Raw genomic sequence first — 27,736 nt, 5'->3', positions numbered from 1 at the left:
AAAGATTGAACGAACTTGGATTGTTTTCATTGGAGCCTTGGAGGATCAAGTGGTACCTGATAGAGGTTTACAAGATTGAACAGGTTTGGGTAGAGTGGATAATCTGTCTTTTTCCCAGAGTCAAAGGGCTGATTACTTGGTGGCATAGGTCAAAAGTGAGAGGGGGAAAGCTGAAAAGAGATGTAAGGGGCAAGTTTTTCACACAGGGTGTGAAATGCCTGGACCGTGCTGCCAGAGGAGGTGGTGGAAGCACATTCTGTAACAATTTTCAAGAAGCATCTGGATAGATACATAAATAGGCAGGGAAGAGGGATATGAACCACGTAGAGGCAAGAAAAAATTAGATTGAGGAGGCATCTGTGTCGGCACTGACTTGGTGATCTAAAGGGCCTGTTCCTGTGCTGTACTGTTCTTTGTTCATTGGTACAATATAGTGAGGTAATGACTGAGAATGGGATAAAAAAATTAATACGGCGAGCAGCAGAAGCTCAATGCTTCACTTGCAGACTGAATGGAGGTGAGAACAAACTTTTAGGTTTGTTTGACGTTGATTGTGTAATGGGCATTCATGCAACTATTTAAAATTATTTCCAAACTGACAGTTTTTATTTTACATGCTTGCGCATTATTTAAAATTTCACTTTTGGGTGCAATTTTTGTTGTGCTTTCAGGAAAAAGAGGAGCTGTTTCTTCGTGCTTTGTGTTTATGCCACACTGTTCAAGTAAAAGAAGAGGACAAAGTGGATGGCTTAGTAAAACAGCAAGGGCACCAGTGTACATACATCTCATCTTCTCCAGATGAAGTTGCTTTGGTACAAGGTGCTAAAAAGTAAGAATCTAATTGTTCTAAAAATGAGTGCATTGTGGTATAATACCTGCCATTTTATTCAAGGTGCAGATATCTCTGTTATACATGGACCATAACAAAATTTAAGAAATGCTGATGCACCTATGTTTTTCATGTGGGAAAATAAAGTTTGAGTTTGGTATGTGAAATTAGAATGTGAATTAAACCTGATTTAATATCAATATTTTTCTAATAGTAACTGCTGCTGGAACACTATTTTGACTGCATTGAAAATGCAGATGGAATTACTTCATCATTGTTCCTTTTCCTTGCATGTCTTTGCATTTGCAGCATTTTCAATATTTGCTTTTATGTAATGCAAAAAAAACAGAAGAACAGCTGGTGTTACTTTTTGTGGCATTGACTCAGTCTGTGGCTTTCTGCCGGGGAAGGTAGCGGAAGCAAATACAATAGTGACATTTTAGGGGCATCTAGACAAATACATGAAGAAGATGGAAATAGAGGGATACGGTCCCCAGAAGGGGCTTTAGTTCAGTCGGGCAGCATGGTCAGTGCACATTTGGAGGGCCAAAGGGTCAGCCCCTGTGCTATAATTTTCTTTGTTCTTTATTTTTGGATTGGAAGCTTTGTTCCTGCATTTTGACATCATAAGTACTGAGTTGATGCCTCAACTCCCAATCTGTTGCATCATGCTGTTCCTACATTCAGCGCACACCTACCTAGTTCAAGAATTCATTGTTTACAAAGCGTCTAGTTTACTTTCTGTCAGGAATTATTGGAATAGACAACGTAAACTATTCTACTTTGGGCTTTGTTTTGTGCACCAATTATCGCACTGTGGTGTAGCAGAGTAGTTAGTGTGTTACTTCTGTTTTAGTTAGTGTTCACAACAAACATGTATTTTAGCATCTTAACGTTTTTGGTATCTGACAGCCTAGCTTTTTAAATGTTTCTGCTTAACTTTTCACTCTATTCTGCACAGTAAATCAGTGTTAGAGTTGGATGTTAAACACTTTGTTTACTTTCCCTGTCAGGTTGGGCTTCACCTTTCAAGGAATGGAGAATAACTGGATGAAAATACAAAACAGAGACTCAGAAATTGAGATGTAAGATATGCTACTTTTTATTTCCTTTTCTTGATGCTGCTAATCACAATGTTGTATTTTGTTGGAAACTATATAATTCACTCACTTTTTATTCATTCGTGAGACGTGGGTATTTATGGCTAGGCCTAAATTTATTGTCTTGCCTAATTGCTCTTGAGATGGTGGTCATCTGCAGCAGGCCCTGAGGTGTAAATATACCCATAATGCCGTTTCAGGGAGTGTTCCATGATTTGGGCTCTGCGACAGTGAAAGAAAAGCGATTATAGTTCTAAGTCTGGCTGATAAGTGGCTTGGAAAGCTATTTCCAGGTGGTGGGGTTCCTATGTGTCTGCTGCCCTAGTTCTTTTGGGTGGTAGCGGTTCTGAGTTTGGAAGGTGCTGTCTGAGTTCCTGAACTGCATCTTGTACATGGTATGCTGGATTGTTGACGTAGGGAGTGAGTGCTCATGGATGAGGTGCTGATCAAGTGGGCTGCTTTGTCCTGATGGTGTTGAGCTGCTTCAATATTGTTGGAGCTGCACTCATCCGGGCAAGTGGAGAGTATTCCACCACATCTCCTGATTTGTGCCTTGTAGGTGGTGGACGGGCTTTGGAGAGTCAGGTGGTGAGTTACTTGTCACGGGATTCCAAGCTTCTGTCCTGCTCTTGTAGCCCCAATATTTATATAGATAATATGGCTTCTAGCCATTGGTAGCCCCCTTTCCCCTACAGAATGTTAATAAGAGGGGGTTGAAGTGATGAGGGTGGTACCATTGAAGATCCTGAGATGATGATTAGATCCTCTTTTGTTGGAGATGGTTATTGCCTGGAAATTGTGTGGCACAAATGTTATTTGCCACTTCATAAGGTCAGGTCTGGATATTGTCCAGGTTTTGCTGCGTTTATAGACGGGTTTGCTTCAGTTTCTGAGGAGTCACATAGGGTGTTGAATATTGTTTAATCTTCAACAAGCATCCCCATTTCTGACCTAATGATAGGGAAGTTGTTAATGGAATAGCTGAAGACGGTTGAGCCTCAGACACTTCCCTGAGGAACTCCTGCAGTGAAGTCCTGTCAATGAAACAATTGACCTCCAACCATTGCAACTACCATCCTTTGTGCTACCAGCCATCAGAGAGATTAGTGTTAAAATCTTGAAATGCATGCAAGTAAAAGGCAGTGCAGATTGTGTGGGGTTCTGAAATTCCATGCTTTATATCTGTATGGAGTCTTGAACATACCTTTTCAGCAGGTTCATTGCTGGGTCTTTGTCATCTTAATTGTTAGCAATAGCATTTTTGAAGTTTGTATCTACAGATATTTTCTATTTGTAACTGAGAGGCTCATTTATACTGAACTTCAAGATTCTGTTGCATTTTAGCAGTCAGTGAGAATTATAAGCAGAAGAAAATACATAACAAACTTTGTTGAGTAATCTGTGGGACAGAATACGCAGATAGTATCCTTTTTATTTTGAGGACATCAATTTAAATGTACCAAATGGTCTGGGGGATTAATATAGAACATTACAGCACAGTACAGGCCCTTTGGCCCTTGATGTTGCGCCGACCAGTGGAACGAATCTAATGACCCTCTAACCTAAACTATTCCAATGTTCTCCATATGTCTATCCACTGACCATTTACCACTGACCAATATGTTATAAGTTGAAACAGGCTCCGTTCATTCAAGCCTGGAGCACCTAGATGACAAAGACATCCATGTCAGACTCCAATTTATCGACTACAGCTCAACCTTCAACACCATTATTCCTACAAAACCCATCTCTAAACTCTGTGGCCCAAGGCTCAGCTCCTCCCTCTGCTAATGAATCCTAGACTTCCTAACCCACAGACTGCAATCAGTAAGACTAGGCAGCCAACACCTCCACCATGATGAGCTTCAACATTGATGCCCCTCAAAGCTGTGTTCTCAGCCCCTTGCTGTATCACTTATCCACCTGTCACTGTGGCCAATTTCCCCTCCAACTTGATTTTCAAGTTTGCTGATGACACCACCATAGTGGGACAGATCTCAAACAATGAGGATACAGAGCACAGGAATGAGATAGAGAATCTGGTGAACTGGTGGGATGATAATAATCTTCCCTCAATGTCAGCAAAACGAAGGAGATAGCCATCGATTGCAGGAGATGTAGTGAAGGACATATCCCTATCTACACCAATCAGGGCGAAGTAGAAGTGGTTGAGAGCTTCAAGTTTTTAAATGATCAGATCAACCTGTCTTGGTCCTCCTATGCTGACACTATAGTTAAGACAGCTCACCAATGTCTCTACTTTCTCAGAAAACCAGGGAAATTTGGCATGTCAGCTACGACTCGCACCAACATTTGCAGATGCACCATGGAAAGCATTCTTTCTGGTTGTATTATAGCCTGATATGGCTCCTGCTCTGCCCAAGACCGCAAGAAATTATTTCAATCCTCACCAAATATGGTAATGGTGACTGAGAACTGGAGGATTGCAAGTATTAAACTCCACTGCACAAAAAGGGAGAGTGACCATCTCAGCAACAGTGGTGGGGGGGGGGGGGAACAATTGTAGGGGTATGGAACTAATTGGATAGCTGTTCCAAAGAACTGGCAAAAGCACAGTAATTGCATTTCTTCATTCTGAGTTGGAGAATAAAAGTGAACTAACAGTAAATTTAATCTGCAATTTGATTTAATGGTTTGGAATTTTCCTGTAGATTGAATGAGTTTGCATGTCATACTTTGCATAACTTTAAAACTAATAGACGTGTTCTGTTTGATTGCAGGTATGAACTCCTACAGATTCTCAGCTTTGACCCTGTTCGTCGACGTATGAGTGTAATAGTGAGAGAGAGTTCAGGTAGTTTGCATTTCACTAAGGAAAATGGGAAAAGAATAAGAATTTGGTACAAAATTTCAAATGTGGGGGGAGGTGGGAATAGATGCATTTGTAGCTTTGTCACACTAACCTCAGTCAAAATATTTTATTTTTACAAAATATTATAAGTTAGCTTTTATCTGTTTTTCTAACATTCCCTCCCCCCATAATTTTGTTTATTTTATAACAGGAAAGATTTTCCTCTATTGTAAAGGAGCAGACTCTTCAATTTTTCCAAAAGTGAAAGCTGGAAAACAGGAGGAAATAAAATTGCACGTGGAACGCAGTGCTGTGGTAAAGTCATATGTGTTTATGTAGTCCATTTAAATGACAACCTGAGGGAGCTTTGGACTTAATGGTATGGAATTTGTTCAAGTCCATGTTTTTTGCCATGGGTGGCAGGACATACAATGGGGGCAAATAGTGGTGTTACAGGTTCTCTCGAGGGACTTTTCAAATGAGGTTCATTTCTGTGATGTATTAACTTCTCTTTTTATCCTGCCACCCCTTTATTTAAAAAAAACTTCAGGCATAACCTTGAAGAATGTCACTTCCTTTCAATCTCATGTTTATCAAACTTCTTTGGGGGAACATACTCTAAATAGCAATATCATTTTCATAAAACAGGCAAAAATAAAATTAGAGGGGACCATGTTCAGGCTTCCAAAGTCTTTCCAATCTTGCATGGAACCACAATACGCCAGCTTGTAGAGAAGATCAAAACAATATCACGGAGGCTGGAAATCTGAAATGAGAACAGTAAATGTTGGAAAAGCTTACCAGGTCTGACTATGTCTGTGGAGCTAACGTTTTGAGTTTGTGATTCTTCGGACCTCAAAATATTAACTCTCTTTTTCTCTGCCCACAGATGCTGCCAGATCTGCTGAGTTTTTCCAGCATTTTCTGTTTTCATTATTGAAGGAGGATCACATTGGTTCCAGCTGAAGGTTATTTTGAAAATATTGCTGGCTGTTACCTTTTTTCCCCTCCCATGATTTAAATTTTCTCTTTGCATTTGGAGAAAGCTTAATTTGAAAAAGCAAGTAATACCCTAAGAGAATTGGATGAATGATTAAAGGGAAAAAAACTGCAAAGCTGTGGGGGCAGAACTGGCAAGAGCGACTAATCTAATACTTTCAATAGCTTGGGGGAGGGGTGGTGCTGTCGAGGCTAGCACAGATGCATCTGGGGGTCCATGGCCAGCGATGTGGGGACGTGGGGCTGGCCAGCGATTGGCAGGCCAGCGGTGCGGGGCTACTGCACGCGGCCAGTTTGGCGCATACTCAGTGGCCCGCTCAGCACTACGTTGCCAGCCTCCCCAGTGGGAATAGGCCCTGCCCATAGATTTTCAACAGAGTTTACATTAGTGCATTCTGCAGTGCAGAGTGTGGAAGTTTCATTTTGAAACTCCTGCTGAAAAAAAAAGCATGATTTACTCCAGTTTTTATGCAAATTTGACACTTAGAAATTTTTTGGGAGAACAGTCCCTATGTATTTTAGAATAAAAAAAATGTGAAATCACTGTTCAGTTCACAACTTTCACTGAAAGTTATTAATAACGTAATAGCCTTGCTTGTGCTAGCAGTAATATAAATACACTACTCTCTTTTTCAGTTTACCTACCTTACTTAAACTGGCCAAGATTCTAATTTGAGAGATGTCGGTATTTTAATATTCAATGAGGTAATGTTTTGGGAATTGAGTAAAATAAAGGAAAGAAAAATTATTCTCTGTTTTATGCTGATATTCCATATGTCTAGGATGGTTTGAGGACACTCTGTATTGCTTACAAAGAGCTCACTCTGGATGAATATGACCAGATCAGTGCACGGCTTCATGAAGCCAAAATGGCCCTAAAGGACAGAGAGAAAAAGTTAGCAGAAGCTTATGATGATATTGAAATCGATTTACATTTAATTGGTGCAACAGCTGTCGAAGACAAGTAAGTCTATATTAGCGCTCAGATTGAGGTACAGTATCTTGGATAAGCAACCTACGTGTCATTAGGTGGGTTTTGCTGGATCGCACAATGTTCCATCAGTACAACCCATCAACTGAGGGATACAAGTTAGTGATGTGATGATGACTTTTATCTGTTTCCTCTTGATACAGCTTTAGTAGAAGAACTGTAACTTCCTCTGGTTTTTTCATTTCCTCCAGTAGCAAGATCAGCATCTTGCATTGCCAGGTCACCACGTATGAGTGATGTCAGTATATGCAATTGTGATTTTTAACAGTAGAATTTTTGTTACAGTTTGGTAGCATGCCTAATTCTTATAAATCCTCCTGTGGACCTGTGTCAAATGTTACCCCTTCTAAGATTAGATTACAATTTTAAAAAAATAAGCAAAATTCTGACTGAACGATCAATGAAAGATCAAGTCAGACAAGTGGTTTGATATTTTCATACCTTACAATTGCCCACTTTATTTTGAATCTCATCTTTGCAATTCATAGCGAGGGGGATTGAATATAAAAGTAGGGAGGTCTTGCTGCAGCTGTATAGGGCATTGGTGAGGCCGCAGCTGGAGTACTGTGTGCAGTTTTGGGCGCCGCACCTGCGCAAGGATATTTTGGCCCTGGAGGGAGTGCAGAGGAGGTTTACTAGGCTGATACCGGAGTTGAGGGGATTGAACTATGAGGAGAGGCTGAATAAACTAGGCTTGTACTCGTTAGAGTTTAGAAGAATGAGGGGAGATCTCATTGAGACGTATAAGATGATGAATGGGATGGATAGGATAGAGGTGGAGAGACTCTTCCCGCTCAAAAAAGACAGTAGGACTAGGGGGCACAGCCTCAAGATAAAGGGGAGGCGGTTTAGAATGGAGTTGAGGAGGAACTTCTTCACTCAAAGGGTGGTGAATCTCTGGAATTCTCTGCCTGTTGAAGTGGTGGAGGCTGCCTCGCTAAATATTTTTAAGAAGCGGGTTGATGGGTTCTTGATAAGAGAGGGGATTAAGGGTTATGGGGAGAGGGCGGGAAAGTGGAACTGAGCCACAACAGATCAGCCATGATCTTATTGAATGGCGGGGCAGGCTCGAGGGGCTAGATGGCCTACTCCTGCTCCTATTTCTTATGTTCTTATATTCTTATGATATATTTTAATGTATTTGTAACATTGACTCTCTGCTTAGAGTAGATTTAGCAAAACCATGGAAACCAGATGATTTGATGAGGGGCTGGGGGCTATTCTGATAGACATTGGCATAATATCAGTCCTTTACAAGATTAATGATCCCACTTGCAAGAGTTTGCAGTCAGGTCAGATTTCACATATTGCAAGTATCATTTAAGACTGTACTTAATACATTCTGGTTGAGAGTTGCCATTTTGAAAGATAGCTAACTTGCCACATATGGTCTTGCTGTGGAATCTTCTCCCAGCTGGCACTGACTTTCATATGCCAAGTGCACTGTCACTTGCTGAAGTAGAAATAAAAAGTGAGCTCTGCAATTGAACCAGGTCAGTCAGCAGTCTACAGAATAAAGCCAGGTTTGGGATGGTTGTGTTCCTTTTTAAAGAAGACATGCATGAAATATCTTGACCTCTCCTTTCTGTTAATAGATGCTGGTTGTTTCTGAATCTCTATTCTACTTGGAGTAGCAGCTTTTAGGAAGTGACTGGGATGACAGTAAATGTGAATTACACTATCAAAACTTTTGGCACTTGCAGCAGCCACATGAATGAACAGTCTCCTGGCAGGGATAAGTGTTCATCAAGCAAAATAGTTAGTCAGAATAACTTGTTGCCATTAGATTTTGCAGTAGTGCTGTAAATGTTAGTGGTACAGACCACAGGAATTCTTAGTCTTTGATTGCAAACAAAGTCCGTCATTTTCTGGCCAGAATTTTGGTGGTACAGTCGTTGGCACTGCTGTCTCACAGCTCCGGGGACCTGGGTGGGTGACTGTATGGAGTTTGCATGTTCTCCCCATGTCTGCATGGCATTCCTCCAGGTGCTCCAGTTTCCTCCCACAATCCAAAAATGTGTGGGTTAGGTTGATTAGCCACGCTAAATTGCTCATAGTGTCCCGGGATACGTAGGTTAAAGGGATTAGCGGGGCAAATCTGTGAGGTTCTGGGGATAGGACCTGGGGTGGGATTGTTGTCAGTGGAGATTTGATGGCTGAATCGTCTCCTTCTGCACTGTTCGGTTTCTATGAAGGCTTCTTTCTCTGAATTGTCTGGCAAAGGCATTGTATTTCTATTATTTAACTTTCTAAATTGCATAAAAATATATAAATAACTTGCTAACTAGAATGAGAATATTAGTTTAAAAAAATGTTGTCTGCATGAAATGCAGCTTCTTGGTCACAAGTTTCCAAATTTCCACTTGCTGTGCAGTTCCATTTTTGCATTGAAAGCAAAAATCAGCAGCATAAGCATCTCCAGTCAGATGCTTATTTTGTGCAAGATACTGGGGCCCATTTTTAGGATCTGGCCATTCAAAGTGTTCCGACTCTCGATATCCACTTTTCTTTGCTGAATCAGGAATTGATTTAACATCCCTAATGACAATCAAAAAGTTTGAGTCAGGATGTCTGATGAGGTATCGGGTGTCAATAATGACCTCGGAGGAAGTAATCAACTTGGACACGATAATAGATATAAAGTCAGGGAGCAAATTTTCTCCCCTAAAACAGTCATTTGTGCTTTCTGGGTCAATCAATGACAACTTGCTGGCTGCCCACATCCTTATTCCTGAAATTTTCAAAAGAAGAGGGAAAATGCTGTAGATGCTTGGAGATTTTAAAACAAAAACCAACAATACTGGAGACATTCAAGGCCAGGCAGCATCTCTAGTGAGAAAAAAGGAGCGTTAAGGTTTCAGGTAGATGTTAGTTTGCCAGTAAATTCTAATGAAAGGTCAAAAACCTGAAACATAACTCCATCTCCCCCTGTCTGCAAGTGCTGCCTGACCTGTTTGGTGTTTTCACTGTGCTTAAATTGTCTGTTTGCTCTGGGTCGCAGCTGATTTAGAAAACCAGCCACAGAAGTATATTTTAAGCATTGTGTCAGTAATTTTGAGATAAATGTTTTGATGCAGGGTGAACTGCCAAATATTACTGTTTGATGCCTTCTTAATTTTCACTTTTTAAGTTGTATTCCTGTTGCATCGCCTTATTTTTCCCCTCTGAAAAGGCTGCAAGATCAGGCTGCAGAAACAGTTGAAGCCTTGCACTCTGCAGGCATGAGTGTTTGGGTGCTCACAGGAGACAAGATGGAAACAGCAATGGCCACGTGTTTTGCCTGCAGACTTTTCCACACCAATATGAAACTTTTGGAGCTGACAACAAAGAACATTCAAGAGTTCAAAGCAAGAAATGAGGCAAAAGTGCATGAGCTATTGCTGGAACTATACAAAGTGGTTGTTCAAGATAATAAATGCTCTTCTTTAAGTCTGTTCAGGTATGTCTTTGCTCCATGCTTCAAGCATATTCAATCATTTTGTGATGTGGAAATGCCACTGTTGGACTGGGATGGGCACAGTAAGAAGTCTCTCAACACCATCACCTGAAGGAGCAGCACTCTGAAAGCTTGTGCTACCAATAAACCTGTTGGACTTTAACCTGGTGTTGTGAGACTTCTTACTGTACCATTTTGTGAGATTATAGTTTAACGTGTATTGAAATTTCATCGACCTGCTTGGCTCCATGAATTAAAATATACTGCTGTTGGATTTAAAATTGTTAATTGAGCTAACGTCTACCACTATTTGTAGGAAAATGTTCCAAATTTCTAACCTGCCTTATGTAAAGAAATATTTCTAACTAGTTGTTGGTCCAGTTCTGATTTTAAGCTGATATCCCCTTGTCCTAGACTCCCTCACCAGAGCGAAAACTTTCTCTTTCTATCTACTGTATGAAAATCCTAGTTTGTGTAATTTCTCCTGATTATTTTTAAAACATGGGTTGTGAGCAACACTAGCTCAGCAGCCTTTATTGGCCATGAGATATAACTGTCAGGCTGTTCCTTGACTAACCTGTGTGACAGCTCTTCCAATTTAGTCACAAGCTCCTTTTGACTTTGATGAAGAAACTTTATGGCAATTGACAGTGGTCTTATGGTCATCATTAGACTTTTAATTCCAGACTTTTTGAATTAGGATTTCACCACTTATGGTGGGATTTGAATCCCAGTCCCCTGAGCATTACCCTTGATCTCCTGGATTACTTTAACTTTGGGTAACCATAGTACCTACTGAGTCCTCTGCAATCCTGCCTATTTATCCTGTGCATTTGCCTTCTCCCTGGCTGGACCTTTTAAACTTACCTGCTGTATGACAGCTACTGCTGTGAAAAGGGAGCATGTTGTCCTTGCCTCTGATGTTGCGCTTGAAACAAGGCCACAGGAGCCCACTGCTTTATGCTGAACTCACCCAGCCTGAGTTAGATCTGGTGAGAAAGATGTGGCTTGTTTTACAGCTAACTAACTGGGAGTGAGGTGGCAATCCAACTCTGATTTGCCACTCTGCAGAAATTATGCCACTAATGAATAGTTGAAGCCCCAGAACAGCTTTGTCAGTAGCAGTTACTATCAATTGAAATTAATTTCCATTATTCATATTTTCATGTCTTCTATCCCCTAACAAGATAATTTTTTTACAGTTCCATTAAGTTTGGCTAATGTCTTATTTACAATCATACTAAATTCCTTCAGAAAATCTGTCTGAACTATATCCATAGACATTTCCGTGTATATTACTTCCATTCACCAAAAAAAACTAGACATGACCACCCTTTTACAAATCTACATTAATACTTTCTAAATAATTGTGACTCAGCAAGTAACACCTGCATCCAAGTCAGAAGATTCACTTCAAATCCCACTTTGGAGACTGGAGTGTAAAGTCCAGGCCAGCAGTCCCAGTACAATGCCACTGTTTACATCATTTTTTTAATTAGTTCCAGTCTTTTTATTAAGTATTAGTTGCCTGGAATATTGGATGTAGTATCCTCTTCCTGTCCTGTGACCAAAATAATTATAAAACAAGTCTGTTATTGCTTTATTTTAATTTGCAATCTTGCTTTCATCTGTGGATGACAGGGGGTATCGAAGACTTGGTCAGGAAGAAGAGGGAGGCGTATGTTAGGTCGAAACAACTGGGAACGGAGAGTGCGCTGGAGGAATATAGAGAGAGCAGGAGGGAGCTTAAAAGGGGAGTTAGAAGGGTGAAAAGAGGGCATGAAATGGCTTTGGCTGATAGGATTAAGGAAAATCCAAAGGCATTTTACTCTTATATTAGGAGCAAGAGAGTGGTTAGAGGGAAAATTGGTCCTCTTAGGGACAAAGGAGGGGAGCTGTGCATTGAGTCTGAGGGAATGGGGAAGATCCTAAATGAATATTCACAAAGGAGAGGGGTTTGGTGTCATGTAATGTCTTGGAGGGAGCTGTAGATCAGTGGAAGGAAATATCCATTACGAGGGAGGAAGTGCTAGGGTTTTTAGGTAGCATAAAAATGGGATAAAGCTCCGGGGACTGATGGTATTTATCCCAGGCTGCTTAGGGAGGTGAAAGATGAAATTGCTGGGCCTCTGACACAAATCTTTGTCTCTTCCTTGGACACAGGTGAGGTCTCAGAGGACTGGAGGGTAGCTAATGTGGTACCGCTGTTTAAAAAGGGTAGTAGGGATAACCCTGGTAATTATAGACCAGTGAGTTTGACATCGGTGATAGGAAAATTATTGGAAAAAAATTCTTAGGGATGGGATGTATAAGCATTTGGAGCGTTGCGATCTGATTAGGGATACGCAACATGGCTTTGTTCAGGGGAGATCTTGCCTTACAAATCTGGTAGAATTTTTTGAGGAGGTGACAAAAACGGTTGGCCATGGGTGAGCCGTTGATGTCATCTAGATGGATTTCAGTAAGGCGTTTGACAAAGTCCCTCATGGTAGGCTGGTAGAAAAAGTTAAGGCATATGGGATACAAGGACAGGTAGCTAGATGGATTGAAAACTGGCTGGGAATAGGAGACAGAGTAGTAGTGGAAGGGTCCTTTTCTGGCTGGAGGTCAGTCACCAGTGGTGTGCCGCAGGGCTCCGTACTGGGACCTCTCCTCTTTGTAATATATGTAAATGACTTGGAAGAGGGCGTACGTGGTGTCATCAGCAAGTTTGCAGATGACACCAAGATGGCAGGATTGGTGGATACTGAGGAAGATTGTCAGGTGACACAGCAGGATATAGATAGGTTGGTATATTGGGCAGATAGATGGCAGATGGAATTTAATCCTGACAAATGTGAGGTGATGCATTTTGGAAGGAATAATGCAGGGAGGAGGTACATGATAAAAGGTAGACCAATTAAAAGTATAGAAATACAGAGGGGCCTGGGAGTGCAGGTGCACAAGTCTCTGAAGGTGTCGACACAGGTAGAGAAGGTTGTGAAGAAAGCTTACGGAATGCTAGCCTTTATAGGAAGGGGTATAGAGTATAAGAGCCGTCGTCTAATGCTTCAGTTGTACAGAACGTTGGTTAGAACGCATTTGGAGTACTGCGTCCAGTTCTGGTCACCTTACTACCGGAAGGATGTGGAGGCCCTGGAGAGAGTGCAGAGGAGGTTTACCAGGATGTTGCCTGGCATGGAAGGACTGAGTTAGAGGAAAGATTGGAAAAACTGGGGCTCTTCGCCTTAGAAAGACAGAGATTAAGGGGGGATCTGATAGAGGTGTATAAAATAATGAAGGGAATAGATAGAGTCAACAGTGGTAGGCTTTTCCCTAGATTGGGGACAACTATTATGAGAGATCACGTTCTAAGGGTGAGGGGGGAGAAGTATAATTTGGATACTAGAGGGAGGTTTTTCACGCAGAGGGTCGTGGGGGTATGGAACGCGCTACCAAGTGAGGTGGTGGAGGCAGGCACATTGGACTTGTTTAAGGTTTACTTTAGATAGACACATGAGCGAAACAGGGATGGAGGGTTATAGTAGGCGGTATTAAAAAGGGTCAGAGCCTCGGGACGACACTGGAAATGTAATTCATGTTAATGTTTTGTCTCTTTTAATCCACAGGTGTCGGTCCACCTTGTTGTCAAACGAGGGGCATGCACACGGTGGGTCGTGCATGGGCTGCTCTTGAGGTTTCGAGAGTGGCCTAGTACTTCGTGTCATTGTGTGTGCTTAATCCTGGACCAGCAGACGGGCACCACAACAGCTCAGTGACTATCACTGCTAGCTGTGCAGATACATGGATTTGGGCCTGTGTCTGTGGGAGTTTGCGCATTCTCCCTGTGGTTGCATGGGTTTCCTCCGGGTGCTCCAGTTTCCTCCCACACCCCAAAGATGTGCTCTTAGGCTGATTGGTGTACTAAATTGACCCTACACTATTCTCCCCTCAATCTGGCTACAGTAGGGGTACCATTTACATACACACGGGGCAGGGTAAGTGTAGGAAAATGCTTTGTTGAAATGGCGGCGCGGGCTTGTTGGGCCAAAGGGCCTGTTTCCCATGCTGGGTTGTTCTTTGTTCTTTGCGTTTGAAAAGGTCGATTATTATGTTTAACTACTGTTTTTTTTCTATTCGAAAGCTTTTTTATCTTTTTGCTCTTCATTCCAAGTTCATTGAGACCCATACCACTTTCTTCTGTCTTTGTTTGCTATTTTAACATCTCTTCTGGTTTATGCTTTGCACTTTCTTATTTTGTTTTCTGTTGTTGCTCCTATTGTAGCCCTTTTATTTGATAAATAGAACTCTTGTCCCTACAGGTGCATACTCTTGTTAGGCCAAACACATTTTTATATCCCTGCCTCTGTTCAGCTGATAACTATTTTGATCAATTTGCCATCACCAGTGTCTCACCCCATGAAGTTGGCCCTTCCAAAATCTGAATTTTGCCTGTCAAGCCTATATTTTCAGCAAAATTGATCACCTGGTGATCACTTGGGCGACACGGTAGCACTGTGGTTAGCACTGCTGCTTCATAGCTCCACGGTCCTGGATTCAATTCCCGGCTTGGATCACTGTGTGGAGTTTGCACATTCTCCTTGTGTCTGCGTGGGTTTCCTCCGGGTGCTCCAGTTTCTCCCACAATCCAAAGATGTGCGGGTTAGGTTGATTGGCCATGCTAAGAAATTGCCTGTTAGTGTCCTGGGATGCGTAGGTTAGAGGGATTAGTGAGTATAATATGTAGGGATATGGGGGTAGGGCCTGGGTGGGATTGTGGTCGGTGCAGACTCGATGGGCTGAAGGGCCTCTTTCTGTACTGTAGGGTTCTATGATTCTATGAAATGTTCTTCACAGCTCTGTAACTAGTGCATCAACCCACCAGTGTTCAGTTACCTGGGTCCAAAACCCTAGAATTTCCTCTGCCTTGCTACCCTTTTCTGTCAGTTTTACTGACCCCTTAAACTCTGTCTTCTTTGGCCAAGTTTTAGATTGAGGGGAACTGCTTGATAGAGCAGACGCAGCATGGTTTCGTTAAAGGGAAGTCGTGTCTGACAAATTTACTGGAGTTCTATGAGGATGTGTCTAGGGCGGTGGATAGAGGAGAGCCGGTGGATGTGGTCTTTCTTGATTTTCAGAAGGCGTTTGACAAGGTACCTCACGAGGTTATTGCAGAAGGTCAGGGGACATGGAGTTGGGGGTAGGGTGTTAGCGTGGATAGAGGATTGGTTGTCAAATAGGAGGCAGAGAGTGGGGGTCAATGGGTGCTATTCGGATTGGCGGATGGTGACTAGTGGAGTGCCCCAGGGGTCGGTGCTGGGGCCTCAGCTATTTACCATTTATATAGATGATCTGGAGGAGGGAACCGAGTGTAGGGTGTTGAAATTTGCTGATGACACCAAGATTGGTGGAACGGCAAATTGTACGGAGGGTGTGGAGAGTCTGCAGAAGGATCTAGATAGGCTGGGCGAATGGGCCAGGAAATGGCAAATGGAATTAAATGTTGGCAAGTGCGAGGTGGTCCACTTTGGTAGGAAGGACTATTACTTAAGTGGCGAAAAACTGCAGCAGGCAACGGTGCAGAGGGACCTTGGGGTCCTTGTGCATGAGTCGCAAAAACCCAGCTTGCAGGTGCAGCAGGTGGTCAGGAAGGCTAATGGGATGCTGGCCTTCATAGCGAGGGGGATTGAATATAAAAGTAGGGAGGTCTTGCTGCGGCTGTATAGGGCATTGGTGAGGCCGCAGCTGGAGTACTGTGTGCAGTTTTGGGCGCTGTACTTACGCAAGGATATTTTCGCCTTGGAGGGAGTGCAGAGGAGGTTTACTAGGCTGATGCCGGAGTTGAGGGGGTTGAGCTATGAGGACAGGCTGAATAAATTAGGCTTATACTCGTTAGAGTTTAGAAGAATGAGGGGAGATCTCATTGAGACGTATAAGATGATGAATGGGATGGATAGGATAGAGGTGGAGAGACTCTTCCCGCTCAGAAAGGTTACTAGGACTAGGGGGCACAGCCTCAAGATAAAGGGGGGGGGGGGGGGGGGGGGGGGGGGCAGTTTAGAACGGAGTTGAGGAGGAACTTCTTCACTCAAAGGGTGGTGAATCTCTGGAATTCTCTGCCCGTTGAAGTGGTGGAGGCTACCTCGCTAAATATTTTTAAGACGCGGGTTGATGGGTTTTTGATAAGAGAGGGGATTAAGGGTTATGGGGAGAGGGCAGGAATGTGGAACTGAGCCACGACAGATCAGCCATGATCTTATTGAATGGCGGGGCAGGTTCGAAGGGCTAGATGGCCTACTCCTGCTCCTATTTCTTATGTTCTTATAACCCATCCTATGGTGGGATTTTACGGCCTTGCTTGTTGTGAAACTGTAAAATCCTGCCCAAGGTCAACAGACCTTTCCGTTGTCCGCCCCTCGTCCGCACCAATTCCTGTGGTGAGTGGGGCGGTAAAATTCTTGCCTATGTCTCTTGAAGGAGCTCGCAATGCCCCTGTGAAGCACCTTGGATGATTTACAAAATTAATTGCAAGTTGTTGTAAAGTTCCTCGTTTATACATTGAGAAATCAACATTTGATTACGGGGCTGACCGAGTATCAATATCCAGTCAAGTTGAAGTAAAGTTTAATTATTAGTCAGAAGTAGGTTGACATTAACACTTTAAGGAAGTTACTGTGAAAATGCCTTAGTTGCCACACTCCGGCACTTGTTCGGGTACGCTGAGGGAGAATTTAGCATGGTCAATGCATCTGACCACTGTTATTTCGGACTGTGGGAGGAAACCGGAGTACCCAGAGGAAATCTGTGCAGACACAGGGAGAACTTGCAAACTCCAGACAGTGATCCAAGTCAGGAAACCAATCCAGGTTCCTAACGCTGTGAGGCACCAGTGTTAACTATTGTGCCATCCACAGTATTCGCAGTTATTCAAATTCAAGCGCATATTGTAATCCTCTACCTTGATTACCTTCAGTGCTTAAAGTATGCTGGCACCTAGTGACAGGACATTTGCACTGCAGCAAAAGTTACAGTGATCTGGTCATTTCACATTTGCGGATACAGGAATAAAAGTGAGTTTTTCTATTAGAATTGTATAATACATTGCATTTATTGAAAATAAATCTGCCTCCATTTGTGTTACAGAAGTTGGTCTGCTACGCAAGAGTACGGTTTGATCATTGATGGTGCTGCACTGTCACTAATAATGAAACCAACCCAAGATGGGAGCGCGAGCAACTACAAAAACCTGCTCTTGCAAATCTGCCATAGATGTACTGCAGTTTTATGTTGCCGTATGGCCCCGTTACAGAAAGCACAGGTATACTGACTGCTTTTGTCAAGTTTATTTAACCATGTGTAAATTCATCCATTTGTCTCTATGTATCCAGGCATCTTTGTGTTTATCACACGTGTCATCTTCTGTATGTTTTTGATTTTTTTTGGTAAAGGTTTTTTAAAACCTGTAACTTTTATTCACCTGAGAAGGTGCAAACTTTTGTCATGAAACAACTATTAAGAGTGTGCTCAGTTAAGTGCTTCACTAAACCATGGCTTTAAAGAGACAAGCCAGGTTTGCACTTTGTTTCAAACCCCAGGCTACCCACAAGCAATGCACAAGTGATTACTCAGACATGGAGGTTTATGAACTGTTGGGAAAATAGAAGGAAAGTCACTTTCCAGGTTTCTCCTGATCTGGAATTGGGAATTTACAAGCCCCTGTCAATATTAAATTTGCTTTACAATGGCATTTTTTAACTTAGTTTGGGATGTCCTGTTTTCAATAAATGCATTGCCTATTAATACTCCTTATAGACAAGAGGTGGAGATGCTGGCGTTAGACTGGGATGGACGTAGTTAGAAGTCTCTCAACATCAGCTTAAAGTCCAATTGATTTATTTGGAATCACAAACTTTTGGAGTGCTGCACCTTCAGTTTGTGATTCTGATTAAACCTGTTGGACTTTAACCTGGAGTTGTGAGACTGCTAACTGTGCCCTTTATAGGCAACTTTGTGAACAGATATAGCAATCTTCTTCAGTCAGTATCTTTTTAAAAAAAAGAAATGGATCCCATTCTTGATCCTCCACTTAGAACCATGTAAATGTTCCAGTGCAGAAAGAGGCCATTGTGTTTGTGCTGACCATAAAGAGAAAAAATAAACTAGCTACTTATTTTAATCATTTTTTTCTAATACCTGGTTTGTGGCCTTGCAGATCGTAGCACTTCATGTAGATCCAGGTACCTTTTTAAATGAGTTGAGCATCTCCGCCTCCATCATTCAGTTTGGACAGTGAATTCCATGCAGCAGGGTTAGGTTAATAATCTAAATCACTGGTTCTCAGTTTTTTGGATGAAGGACTGCATTTAAAATGACACTCTTAATAAATCCCAGATGCTTTATTAATCTAGCTCCCAATGATTTGAAGCATTTGCCCAAGTTCCCTCTGCTCTTGTACTCGTTTTTTAGTGGCACCCTTTATTATGGTATATTGTCTCTGCATTTGTCATGCTAAAATGAATTGCTTCACACTTTCCTGCCAATTCCACAAACCTGTCCATCAATTCTCCACTATCCCCCCCCTCCTCCTCCTCCATTCACAATGCTTCCAAGCTTTATACTATCTACAGATTTTGAAATTGTGTCCTATACACCAAGATCAAAGTATCAGGGAAAGCAATGGTCCTAATGTCATTCCCTGGTGATCTCCCCTATAAAATTTCCTCCAATCTGAAAAATAACTTGTCCACCATTATTTTGTTTTGTCATTCAGCCAGTTTTGTCTGTTATGAATCCTCTGTGTCGAATCCCTTTGCCCCACTGTTGATAGCTGTGGTTTCTGCTATCTAGCCTCAGTTTCAAATTCCTTCTCCAAGCCCCTGTAGCTCTCCATCTCATCATCTTTCTTAACAGCCTCTTTTTTAGCCTATCATTGGATCACCACGTAATCTCTCTCTCTCTCTTTGGCTCACCGTCCCTTATTTATTATGTCTCAGTGAAGTATTTTGAGATCTGTTATAATGTTCAAAGCTATGTGTAATTGAAAATAATTTTACTTCCAAGAACATTTTTAATACATAACATAGTAGAATTGATTTTTGGCTCTAGTGCAAAGTAGGTGAAACATTCAGTTGTTTCCCATCTCGCCCAATTTCCATTAATAGAACAAGAAGTCGGCAGAGTTTAAAATAAACGGACAATTGGTTGTGATCTGTTTTTGTCTGCTGCCAAAGACCACATTCACCCTTTAAGTTAACAAAACTGTTAACCATTGTTATCGCAATTCATATGATTGCATTTATGTGAATTACACTCCTTTAGCAGTCGCAACACAGTGAAGCATGTACAACTACCAGAAATGGTTTGGATCAGTTACAAAATCTTTATATTCTCCTCTGTCATTAGATTGTAAAAATGGTGAAGAACACAAAAGATCATCCGATAACATTAGCAATTGGTGATGGTGCAAATGATGTCAGTATGGTTCTCGAGGCACATGTTGGCATTGGTAAGAAAACTTACTTTCAGTGTTGAAAAAGTTCTACCAGTCAGTGGCATTCCAATTTTGGGATCATGGAATTCCATTATTCTGATTTTGTTAAGACCTCTGCCTCTGCTGAAGTATGTTTGAAATGTAGCACATTTACTAATGCAACAACAGAATGGGAACAGATTTACTTTCAGCATATAGGATGTGTGTAAACCTGTGCAGAACGTCGCTGTGTGGTTTTGGGCATGGTGGTAGAAGGTGGAATTGAACCTGGCATGTGAATGTCACATAGTGCCTTGACAATTCCATGATCACGTGAACAACAGAACAAAGTACAGCACAGGAAACTTGCCCTTCGGCCCTCCATGCCCAAGTCGATCATGATGCCCTAACTCAGTCTGTAGTCCTTTATTCCTTGCCTGTTCATGTACCCATCCAGATGTCCCTTAAATGTTGCCAATGTGCCTACTTCCACCACCACTTCTAGCAGCGTGTTCCAGGCACCCACCACTCTCTGCGTTTTAAAAAAAAATCCCCACACACCTCCCTTAAACTTTCCTCCTCTCACCTTGAACCTATGCCCCCATGTAATTGACACTTCCACCCTGGGAAAAGCCTATAACGTGGCCCTGAGTGTGAGGCAGTTGGGTGAGCAAGACATGCTGGAATATGGCTGCAGGCTGAAAGGCAGTCAGATGGTAGAAATGTATTTTGTGAACACCATGCAGAGGTAAAAACTGTGCAGCTTTTATTTCCTGTTTTCTCCTCTGCTGATGGCATAGATGGTTGTTCTATGTTAGTTTTAAGTTGGAAATCTACTTCAAGCTGTTTAGAAATTTAATACAATAACAGATACTCATTCAAAACGAATAATCCTCCAGCAATTTGGTTTGTCACTAAACCCTTCATTTTAGTCACAATTCACCTATCCAATGGCAATTTGTGATTATATAGCAAATTTAATACAACTTGTATTAAATTCTCCTTTAGTGTGAAAGGGGCGAGTGGGGCAAAAACAAGGTATTGCGGGGATAGGAAAGGGTCTGGGTGTGATTGTGGTCAGTGTTGACTCAACGGACTAAATGGTTTCCTTCTGCACTGTAGGGATTCTATTGTATTTATATCATGCCTTTAATGTAATGAAGAACACCAGAGCACTTGACAGGAGCATTAAAAGCAAAGTCACATAAGGTGATATTAGGTCAGATGTCTCCAAGCTTGGTCAGAGACGCTTTAAGTCTCCTAAAGGAGGAAAGTAATGTAGAAAGGCAGAGAAGTGCAGGGAGAGTATTCTAGAGCTTTGGGTTAAGGCAACTGAAGGTACTACCATTGTGGTGCAGCAGTTATAATTGTGAATGTACATAAGATCAAAATCAGAGGATTACAGCTATCAATCACTTGTGGGGTTAGAGGACATTGCAGAGGAGAGATGAAGCCTTGAAGCGATTTGAAAACAAGGATGAGAATTATAAAGTGGAGGGTTGCTTAACCAGGAGCCAGTGTAGGTCAGTGAGCACAGGGATGATAGATGAACAGGACTTGGAGATTAAGGATGCAGGCAGCTGAGTTTTTGATTACCTCAGGTTTATGGAGGATAGTATGTGGGAGGTCAGCATTTGAATAACAAAGACATGAATAAAGGTTTGGCAGCAGAAGAGCTGAGGTGAGGAATCAGGCAATGTTACAAAAGCCTTAGAGATTTCCAAAATATGTAATTGGAAGCTCACCTTGGGATCAGACCAGCCTGATGCAGCTTCAGAAGGATGAGATTGGCGTCTGGGGTCCGTCATGGGGACGGAGCAGAATGACATTGGTCCATAGTTTTGTTGATGAAAAGGGGAAAACAAATATTTATTTCCATTTGAAATTGATAATTCCACCCATTTTAAAATCCTGACGAGGGAGAGGTGGTGGCATTGTGGTAATGTCACTAGACTAGTGATCCAGGATTATACTGTTTGGGCACTGCTTCAAATCCCACTCTTGCGGCTTGTAGAATTTAATAAATCTGGAATCTGCCTGTGTAATGGAGACCATAAAACCAGTACCAATTGTTGTAAAAACCCATCTGGTTTTTGACTTATTAATGTCACATGCATTAGTATACAGTGAAAAGGATTTTTTCTTGTGTGCTATGCCGACAAAGCATACCACCCATAAAGAAGGAAAGGCAAGAGTGCAGAATGTAATGGGTGGCTAGGGTGTTAAGAGATTGAATTAAAGCATTGTTGAGTTAGAATAAGGTTTTAGTAGCATGGAACGAAAGTAGAAGAGAGAATTAGAAGGTGTGCAGGGAACAACTTGCAAAAAGTCACCACGTTCTGAGGCTTTTTTTTACCTTTTTGGACTCCTATGTGACTCCAGACCCTCAGCAATGTTGTTGACTCTTTATTGCCCTGTGAAACATCCTAGCAAGCCACTCCATTGTATAAAGTTAATGAAACTGGACAAACCTATCCTTCCACTACTGAAGACAATGTAGTGTATTTTTTAAAAATGCTTCCACTTCTGCAGCCCTGCCTCCTCTCTCGCACCACATTCTCCACCCCCCACCCCACCCCACCCCAATAAGGTTGTTTTGCCTGTCCCAAAGTGTTGCTGTCTGTGGCAGGCACACATCATGCTTGGAGGTTACCTTCTAAGTGAATAAGTAACTTATTTTCTATCTTTTGTCTTTTTCAAGTGGTGGCTCCTGCATATCTTGAATTGTTTTCCTTTCCTTTCTTTCAGGCTTGAAAGGCAAAGAAGGCCGTCAAGCAGCAAGGAATAGCGATTATGCAATACCAAAGTTTAAACATTTACGGAAGCTCTTGCTCGCTCATGGACATTTGTACTACGTTCGGATAGCACATCTCGTGCAGTATTTCTTCTACAAGGTTTGCTTTTCAGTATCCCTCTCAGTTCATGTTATGGAACTTTTGCCTTTTTGCTCCCACTGATTTAAATTATCTATCTTCCATCCTTTTCTTCCTGGGGACATAGTCTACTTAACGGGCTTTGATTCAATTCTACACTACTTGTCCTCTTGTGTTTCACTGAACTGACCTGAGGTCAAGTAATGAATATCGAATGATTGTGATCAGTACTACTTATAGTACAAAGCCAAATCTTTTCCTTTCGCTTGTGCACCATTTTAATTCTTGAAATGTGAGTGCCATTAGTAAATTTGCCATCTTTAATTACTGCAACTCTTTTTTGGTGATAGTGTCAGGGTGAGAATTTCAGGATATTACTTCAACAGTGATGTAGCAACAGCAATTTACACTGCAAGTGATGATAGAAGGTGACTTTGAAGGAGAATTTTTGGGGATGAGTTGTCCCATGTTGTTTATGATCTTGCCCTTTGCAGTTTATAGGTACTGAGAATTTATAGCCTTACTGATGAATTAGCTTACTAAGTTGCGGTATTACCTCATGTAGGCACAATGTGCTGGTTGTGGAGCAACTGCACACTGAATCCAGTAGCAGAGCTGTCTGGCTAAGCTGTTCTACTTGGAACAATAGTTCATTGTCTTGAATTGTATTGCAGCAGCCCCATCCAGAGAAGTATTTGGTTTTGTCACACTGCTGGCTTAAATTCACAGATAGGCTTTGAAGGGTCAATCAGTGCATGTTACTAAGTATCTGGCCTCTACCCTTACTGTTGATATGGCTAGCCCTATTAAGCTTCTGGTCAAAGATGACCCATCATCACTCAATATTTTAATGGTGGTGAACCTGGCAGTAGTGATGTTGTTGATGGTTCAGTGGAAGGTAGACATTTACTTGTTTAATTGTTTCTTGTGGCAGAGATGTTACCTGCCCCTTGACAGAATCCAGGCTGGGATTACCTGGTACCTGCTGTAAATATGAACTACCTCACTTTTGGGAGGAATTGTTTTGTTTTAATCTTTCACAGGATGGGGACGTTGCTGACTAGGCTGTCTGAGACGCTGGTGGTGAGGCATCTTTTTGAACCACTGCAATGTGCTGTAGGTACATTGCTGTTAGGGAGGGAGTTCTGGGATTTTGACCTGGTGACAGTTACCATTAGCCAGAAATTTAACAGGAGCAGCCATCTAAACACTGTAGCTATAAAAGCAGGGCAGAATTAGGTAGCCCACAAAGCTCACTTCCCGACTCTCCAATCCACTATCTACATGGCACATATGATAGTTGTATAGCTCAGAAAAGACCCTTCAGCCAATCGAGTCAGCACTGACAATAACTACCACTAAAGTCGCGCTAATCCCATTTTTCAGCATTTGTCCCATATCCTTCAATGAAATGATATTTCAACTGCTCATCCAAATCCCAAGCAATGCATTTCAGATTTTCACCATCTTCTGTGAATTTTCTTTTCTTCAAACCCCCTCTGAATCTCCTGCCCCTCATCATAAAACTATGCCCCCTTGTGGTTGATCTCTCAACAAGGGGAAGAGCTACTTCCTATTCACTCTGTCCATGCTCCTCATAACTGTATATACCTAAAGAAAACGATCCAAGCCTATCCAGTCTCTCCTTGTAGTTCAAATGCTCCATCCCAGGCAACATTCTGGTGAATCTTCTCTATACCTGACATAGTGGCACAGTGGTTAGCACTGGTGCCTCACAGAGCCAGGAACCTGGGTTCAGTTCCCTGCTTGGGTCACTGTATGTGCAGAGTCTGCACGTTCTCCCCATGACTGTGACTTTGCTCTGGTTTCCTCCCTCATTCCAAAAGATGTTAGGTGCATTGGCCATGCTAAATTCTCCTTCCACGTACCCGAACAGGCATCAGAGTGTGGCGAACTAGGGGATTTTCACAGTAACTTCATTGCAGTGTTAATGTAAGCCTACTTGTGACACTAAAACTTTAAATCCCCTCTAGTGCAGTCACGTTCTTCCTAATATAAAGGGACCAGAACTGCGCACAGTCCAATTGTACCTTAACCAACGCTCTGTACAACTCCAACATTACTTCCTTGCTGTTGCACTCTGTGCTATAGCTGATAAAAGTAAATGCCCCGTATGTCGTCTTAACTACCTTATTCACCTTCTCTGTCGCCTTCAGGGATCTGTGAGTAAGAACACAAAGATCTGTCTGTTCCTCTGAATTTCCTAGTCATCCGTTAAATACTTCATTGTCTGTTACTGCTTCCAAAGTGCCATTTTGACTTATCAGGGTTAAATACCATCTGCATTGCTCTACCCATCCGACCATCCTATCTATGTCTTCCTCTTATCTGTGACTAACCTTTTCACCATAAACCACCCTACTAATCTTGGTGTCATTTGCAAACTTATCTAACACTCCTCCCACATTACCTATACCATTTATGTATATAACAAACTAAGGGACCCAGCACTGTTCCTTGTGGTCGGCCACTAGACACCGGTCTCCAGTCTCTCAAACAGCCTTCTACCGTCACTGTGTCCTGTTACTAAGCCAGTTTCGGATCCACCTCGCCAAACTTCACTGAATTCCATATGCTTCAACCTTCTCAATCAGTCTCCCATGTGGGACCTTTTCAAAGGCTTTCCTCAAATCCATGTAAATGACATCAACTGAACTTCCCACATCCACACACTTGATCACTTTTTCAAAAAATTCTATCAGGTTGTTAGGCCTGCTAACACCACCGTGACATCCATAATAAATCCATGCCTTTCCAAGTTAATTTTCTCTCGTGTGGTGAAAATCCTCAGCATGTGCCACCTTGATGAACAAAGGGATCAGACATGAGAACACCAAATGGACAGCAGCAGTTCAAAAAGGTGACCAAACAGCACCTTCTCAAAGGCAATTTGGGATGGATAATAAATGCTGGCCTCGCCAGTGGTGTACTCACCCCATGAGGAATAAAAAATTGAATGAGTCAGGCCATTCTCTCCTGATGTAATGGAAATAAGATCATTTGTGAAGTAGTTGAAGGTCATGGAGTCTGAAATATACTTGTCTAGCTATCATTCAACATTTATTATGTTAGATGTTGTTTGAACAGTTCCCAAATGTTAGTGAAAGAGGATGTTGCAAGATTGACTAAAACTTTATCCTGACATGTTGCTGGTATGCCCGTTTTGAACTTTGTAGTGATTGTTTTCAACTTAATGACCTACCATATCGTCAGAGCCTGAAGTCATTTATTGGTCAAACGTTATAGGATTGATTGTCTTTGAGAGGTATCAGTGAGCCAGTTATATTTTTTAAGTAATCTGGACACTCGTTATTCTGTGCACATTGCAGATGTACTGAATTCAATCTCACAATTTGTAATGGCATAATTTGAAATTGTGATTGTTAGCTTGTAAATCCAACAGATCAGTTGGATAATTGTGTAGGAATCCTAACTGATTTTCCCTGTTGTTTACCCAAGAGCATTGAAACTAGCTATAATGGATTTTCCTTGGCTCTGTCATGAGATTGGCAAAATAAAAGATTTATTTGGTTCCATTACTCACCTGTGTTGGCCAGATTAGTCTTTCTGGAGAAACTGCTATATCTTGACACTGAAACAATTTATATTGGGTGTTAATATTGTCTATTTAACCATTGCATTTTGCCACATTGTACTAATTTTGATATGCAAAGGCCTAAGAAATTCTAAAGTTCATAGCTTAGAACTGCAGGTTTTGATTAGCTATTCATTTCAACAAAGAATACAAATTATACAGAGAACATTGTATGGTTTGCAAAATAGTTGCATTATTAGTGTATGCCTGTCTCTCTCTGAATCATGTTGGTGTTGAAATGTAGACAATGCAGCTAGTAATTTTCACACACCCAGATCCCACAAACAGCAATTAATTAAATGATTGTTTATATTAAAATTTAACTGGATTAGACAGGGTGGATTCAGAAAGAATGTTCCTGACAGTCTGGTAGTCCAGAATTAGGGGCCATAGCTTGAGAATGAGGGGTAAACCTTTTTGAACCGAGGTGAGGAGAGATTTCTTCACCCAGAGGGTGGTGAATGTGTGGAATTCAATACCACAGAATGTAGTTGAGGCCAAAACATTTTCTGATTTCAAGAAGAAATTAGCCCTCTTGGGGCTAAAGGGATATGGGGAATCAAGATGTTGAATTTGATGATCTGCCATGATCAAAATGAATGATGGCGCAGGCTCGAAGGGCTGAATGGCCTACTCCTGCTTCTAGTTTCTGTGTTTCTATTGGATGTTGAGGTTAAGGCATAAATATTGGCCAGGAAACTGGGCAAATCTCTCAATTTTTAAATAGTCCCATGTGACCTTTTACATCAGCTGAGGAAAATTGGGATTTTAGTTTGATCTCAGTCAAAAGTAAACCTGGATTTTGTGCTGAAGAATGTGGATTGGGGCTTGAGTCCTTTCTGACTGAAGGGGCAAGTAAGCTCTCACTGAGCTAAGGCTGATAAATAGTTTCACTATTCGAGCAATTTAAAAATGGCCCTTCCAACTTGGAGCATGCCTTTTTAGAACCAAGTGAGCTTTTAGGACATGCGTCTGATTATAATGTTTCTTTAAAAGTAGTTAAGCCATTTTGTAAAATCTTTACAGCATCTAAAATGGAGAGATGGGCAAGTGAGTTTTAGAGTCTACTAGATTTGAAGATTTGAGAAAAATTGGGATGAATGAGATGACAGAATGAGCAAAGAAAGTGATTACATTATTCTATTTTAAGAATTTTCTGGTCTCAGTTTAACTAAAGTATGACTTGTGACTAATAAACTATAATGAAGTCCATTTCATTGTTATAATGAAATTCCTTGCATTGATGTGCACGAGCTGAAAACAAACTGTCCATCCTGGGGGAGGTGGGAGCCTTTTTGAACCTGGCCAGCAGTCTTCTGCCCACGTTTAAATAAAAAAATTGTAAAAGTTTGAATGCTATATTGGGAGAATTTAATGGCCTTACTGTGAAGTGTGAGTTAGATAAGTTAAACAACAAATTTCATTTGTACCGTGCCTTAAACATAAAATAATCTCTGTTGATTCTTAGGTTTGTGAATTTCTGAAGTTTATTTGGTGTTTTCTTTTACAGAATCTTTGCTTCATCTTACCTCAGTTTTTGTACCAGTTCTTCTGCGGATTTTCTCAGCAGGTTCGTGTTGCTTTGTTACTGATTAGTGGCAGGAGTCTGGTTTGTAAGATTGTCTCTGACCT

General features: G+C 41.6%; 1 protein-coding gene across 3 annotated transcripts in view; it reads left to right on the top strand.

The window, feature by feature from the left end:
* Nucleotides 1-27,736, top strand: part of atp11c (ATPase phospholipid transporting 11C (ATP11C blood group)) — a 132,259-nt gene that overhangs the window by 71,745 nt on the left and 32,778 nt on the right. For all 3 annotated transcript variants that reach the window (XM_080187804.1, XM_080187802.1, XM_080187803.1), the window contains exons 14-23: nt 672-829; nt 1,843-1,914; nt 4,671-4,744; nt 4,953-5,056; nt 6,523-6,704; nt 9,904-10,170; nt 17,290-17,464; nt 19,549-19,651; nt 22,364-22,509; nt 27,615-27,674. In XM_080187804.1, the coding sequence (XP_080043930.1) occupies nt 672-829; nt 1,843-1,914; nt 4,671-4,744; nt 4,953-5,056; nt 6,523-6,704; nt 9,904-10,170; nt 17,290-17,464; nt 19,549-19,651; nt 22,364-22,509; nt 27,615-27,674 (1,341 nt within the window). The remainder of the gene's footprint in view (nt 1-671; nt 830-1,842; nt 1,915-4,670; nt 4,745-4,952; nt 5,057-6,522; nt 6,705-9,903; nt 10,171-17,289; nt 17,465-19,548; nt 19,652-22,363; nt 22,510-27,614; nt 27,675-27,736) is intronic.

This window comes from Carcharhinus amblyrhynchos, chromosome 4, assembly GCF_965287045.1.
Source record: "Carcharhinus amblyrhynchos chromosome 4, sCarAmb.v2.hapA, whole genome shotgun sequence".
NCBI lineage: Eukaryota > Metazoa > Chordata > Chondrichthyes > Carcharhiniformes > Carcharhinidae > Carcharhinus > Carcharhinus amblyrhynchos.
Note: the sequence above shows the minus strand (reverse complement) of the source record. Positions and strands in the feature narration are given on the sequence as shown.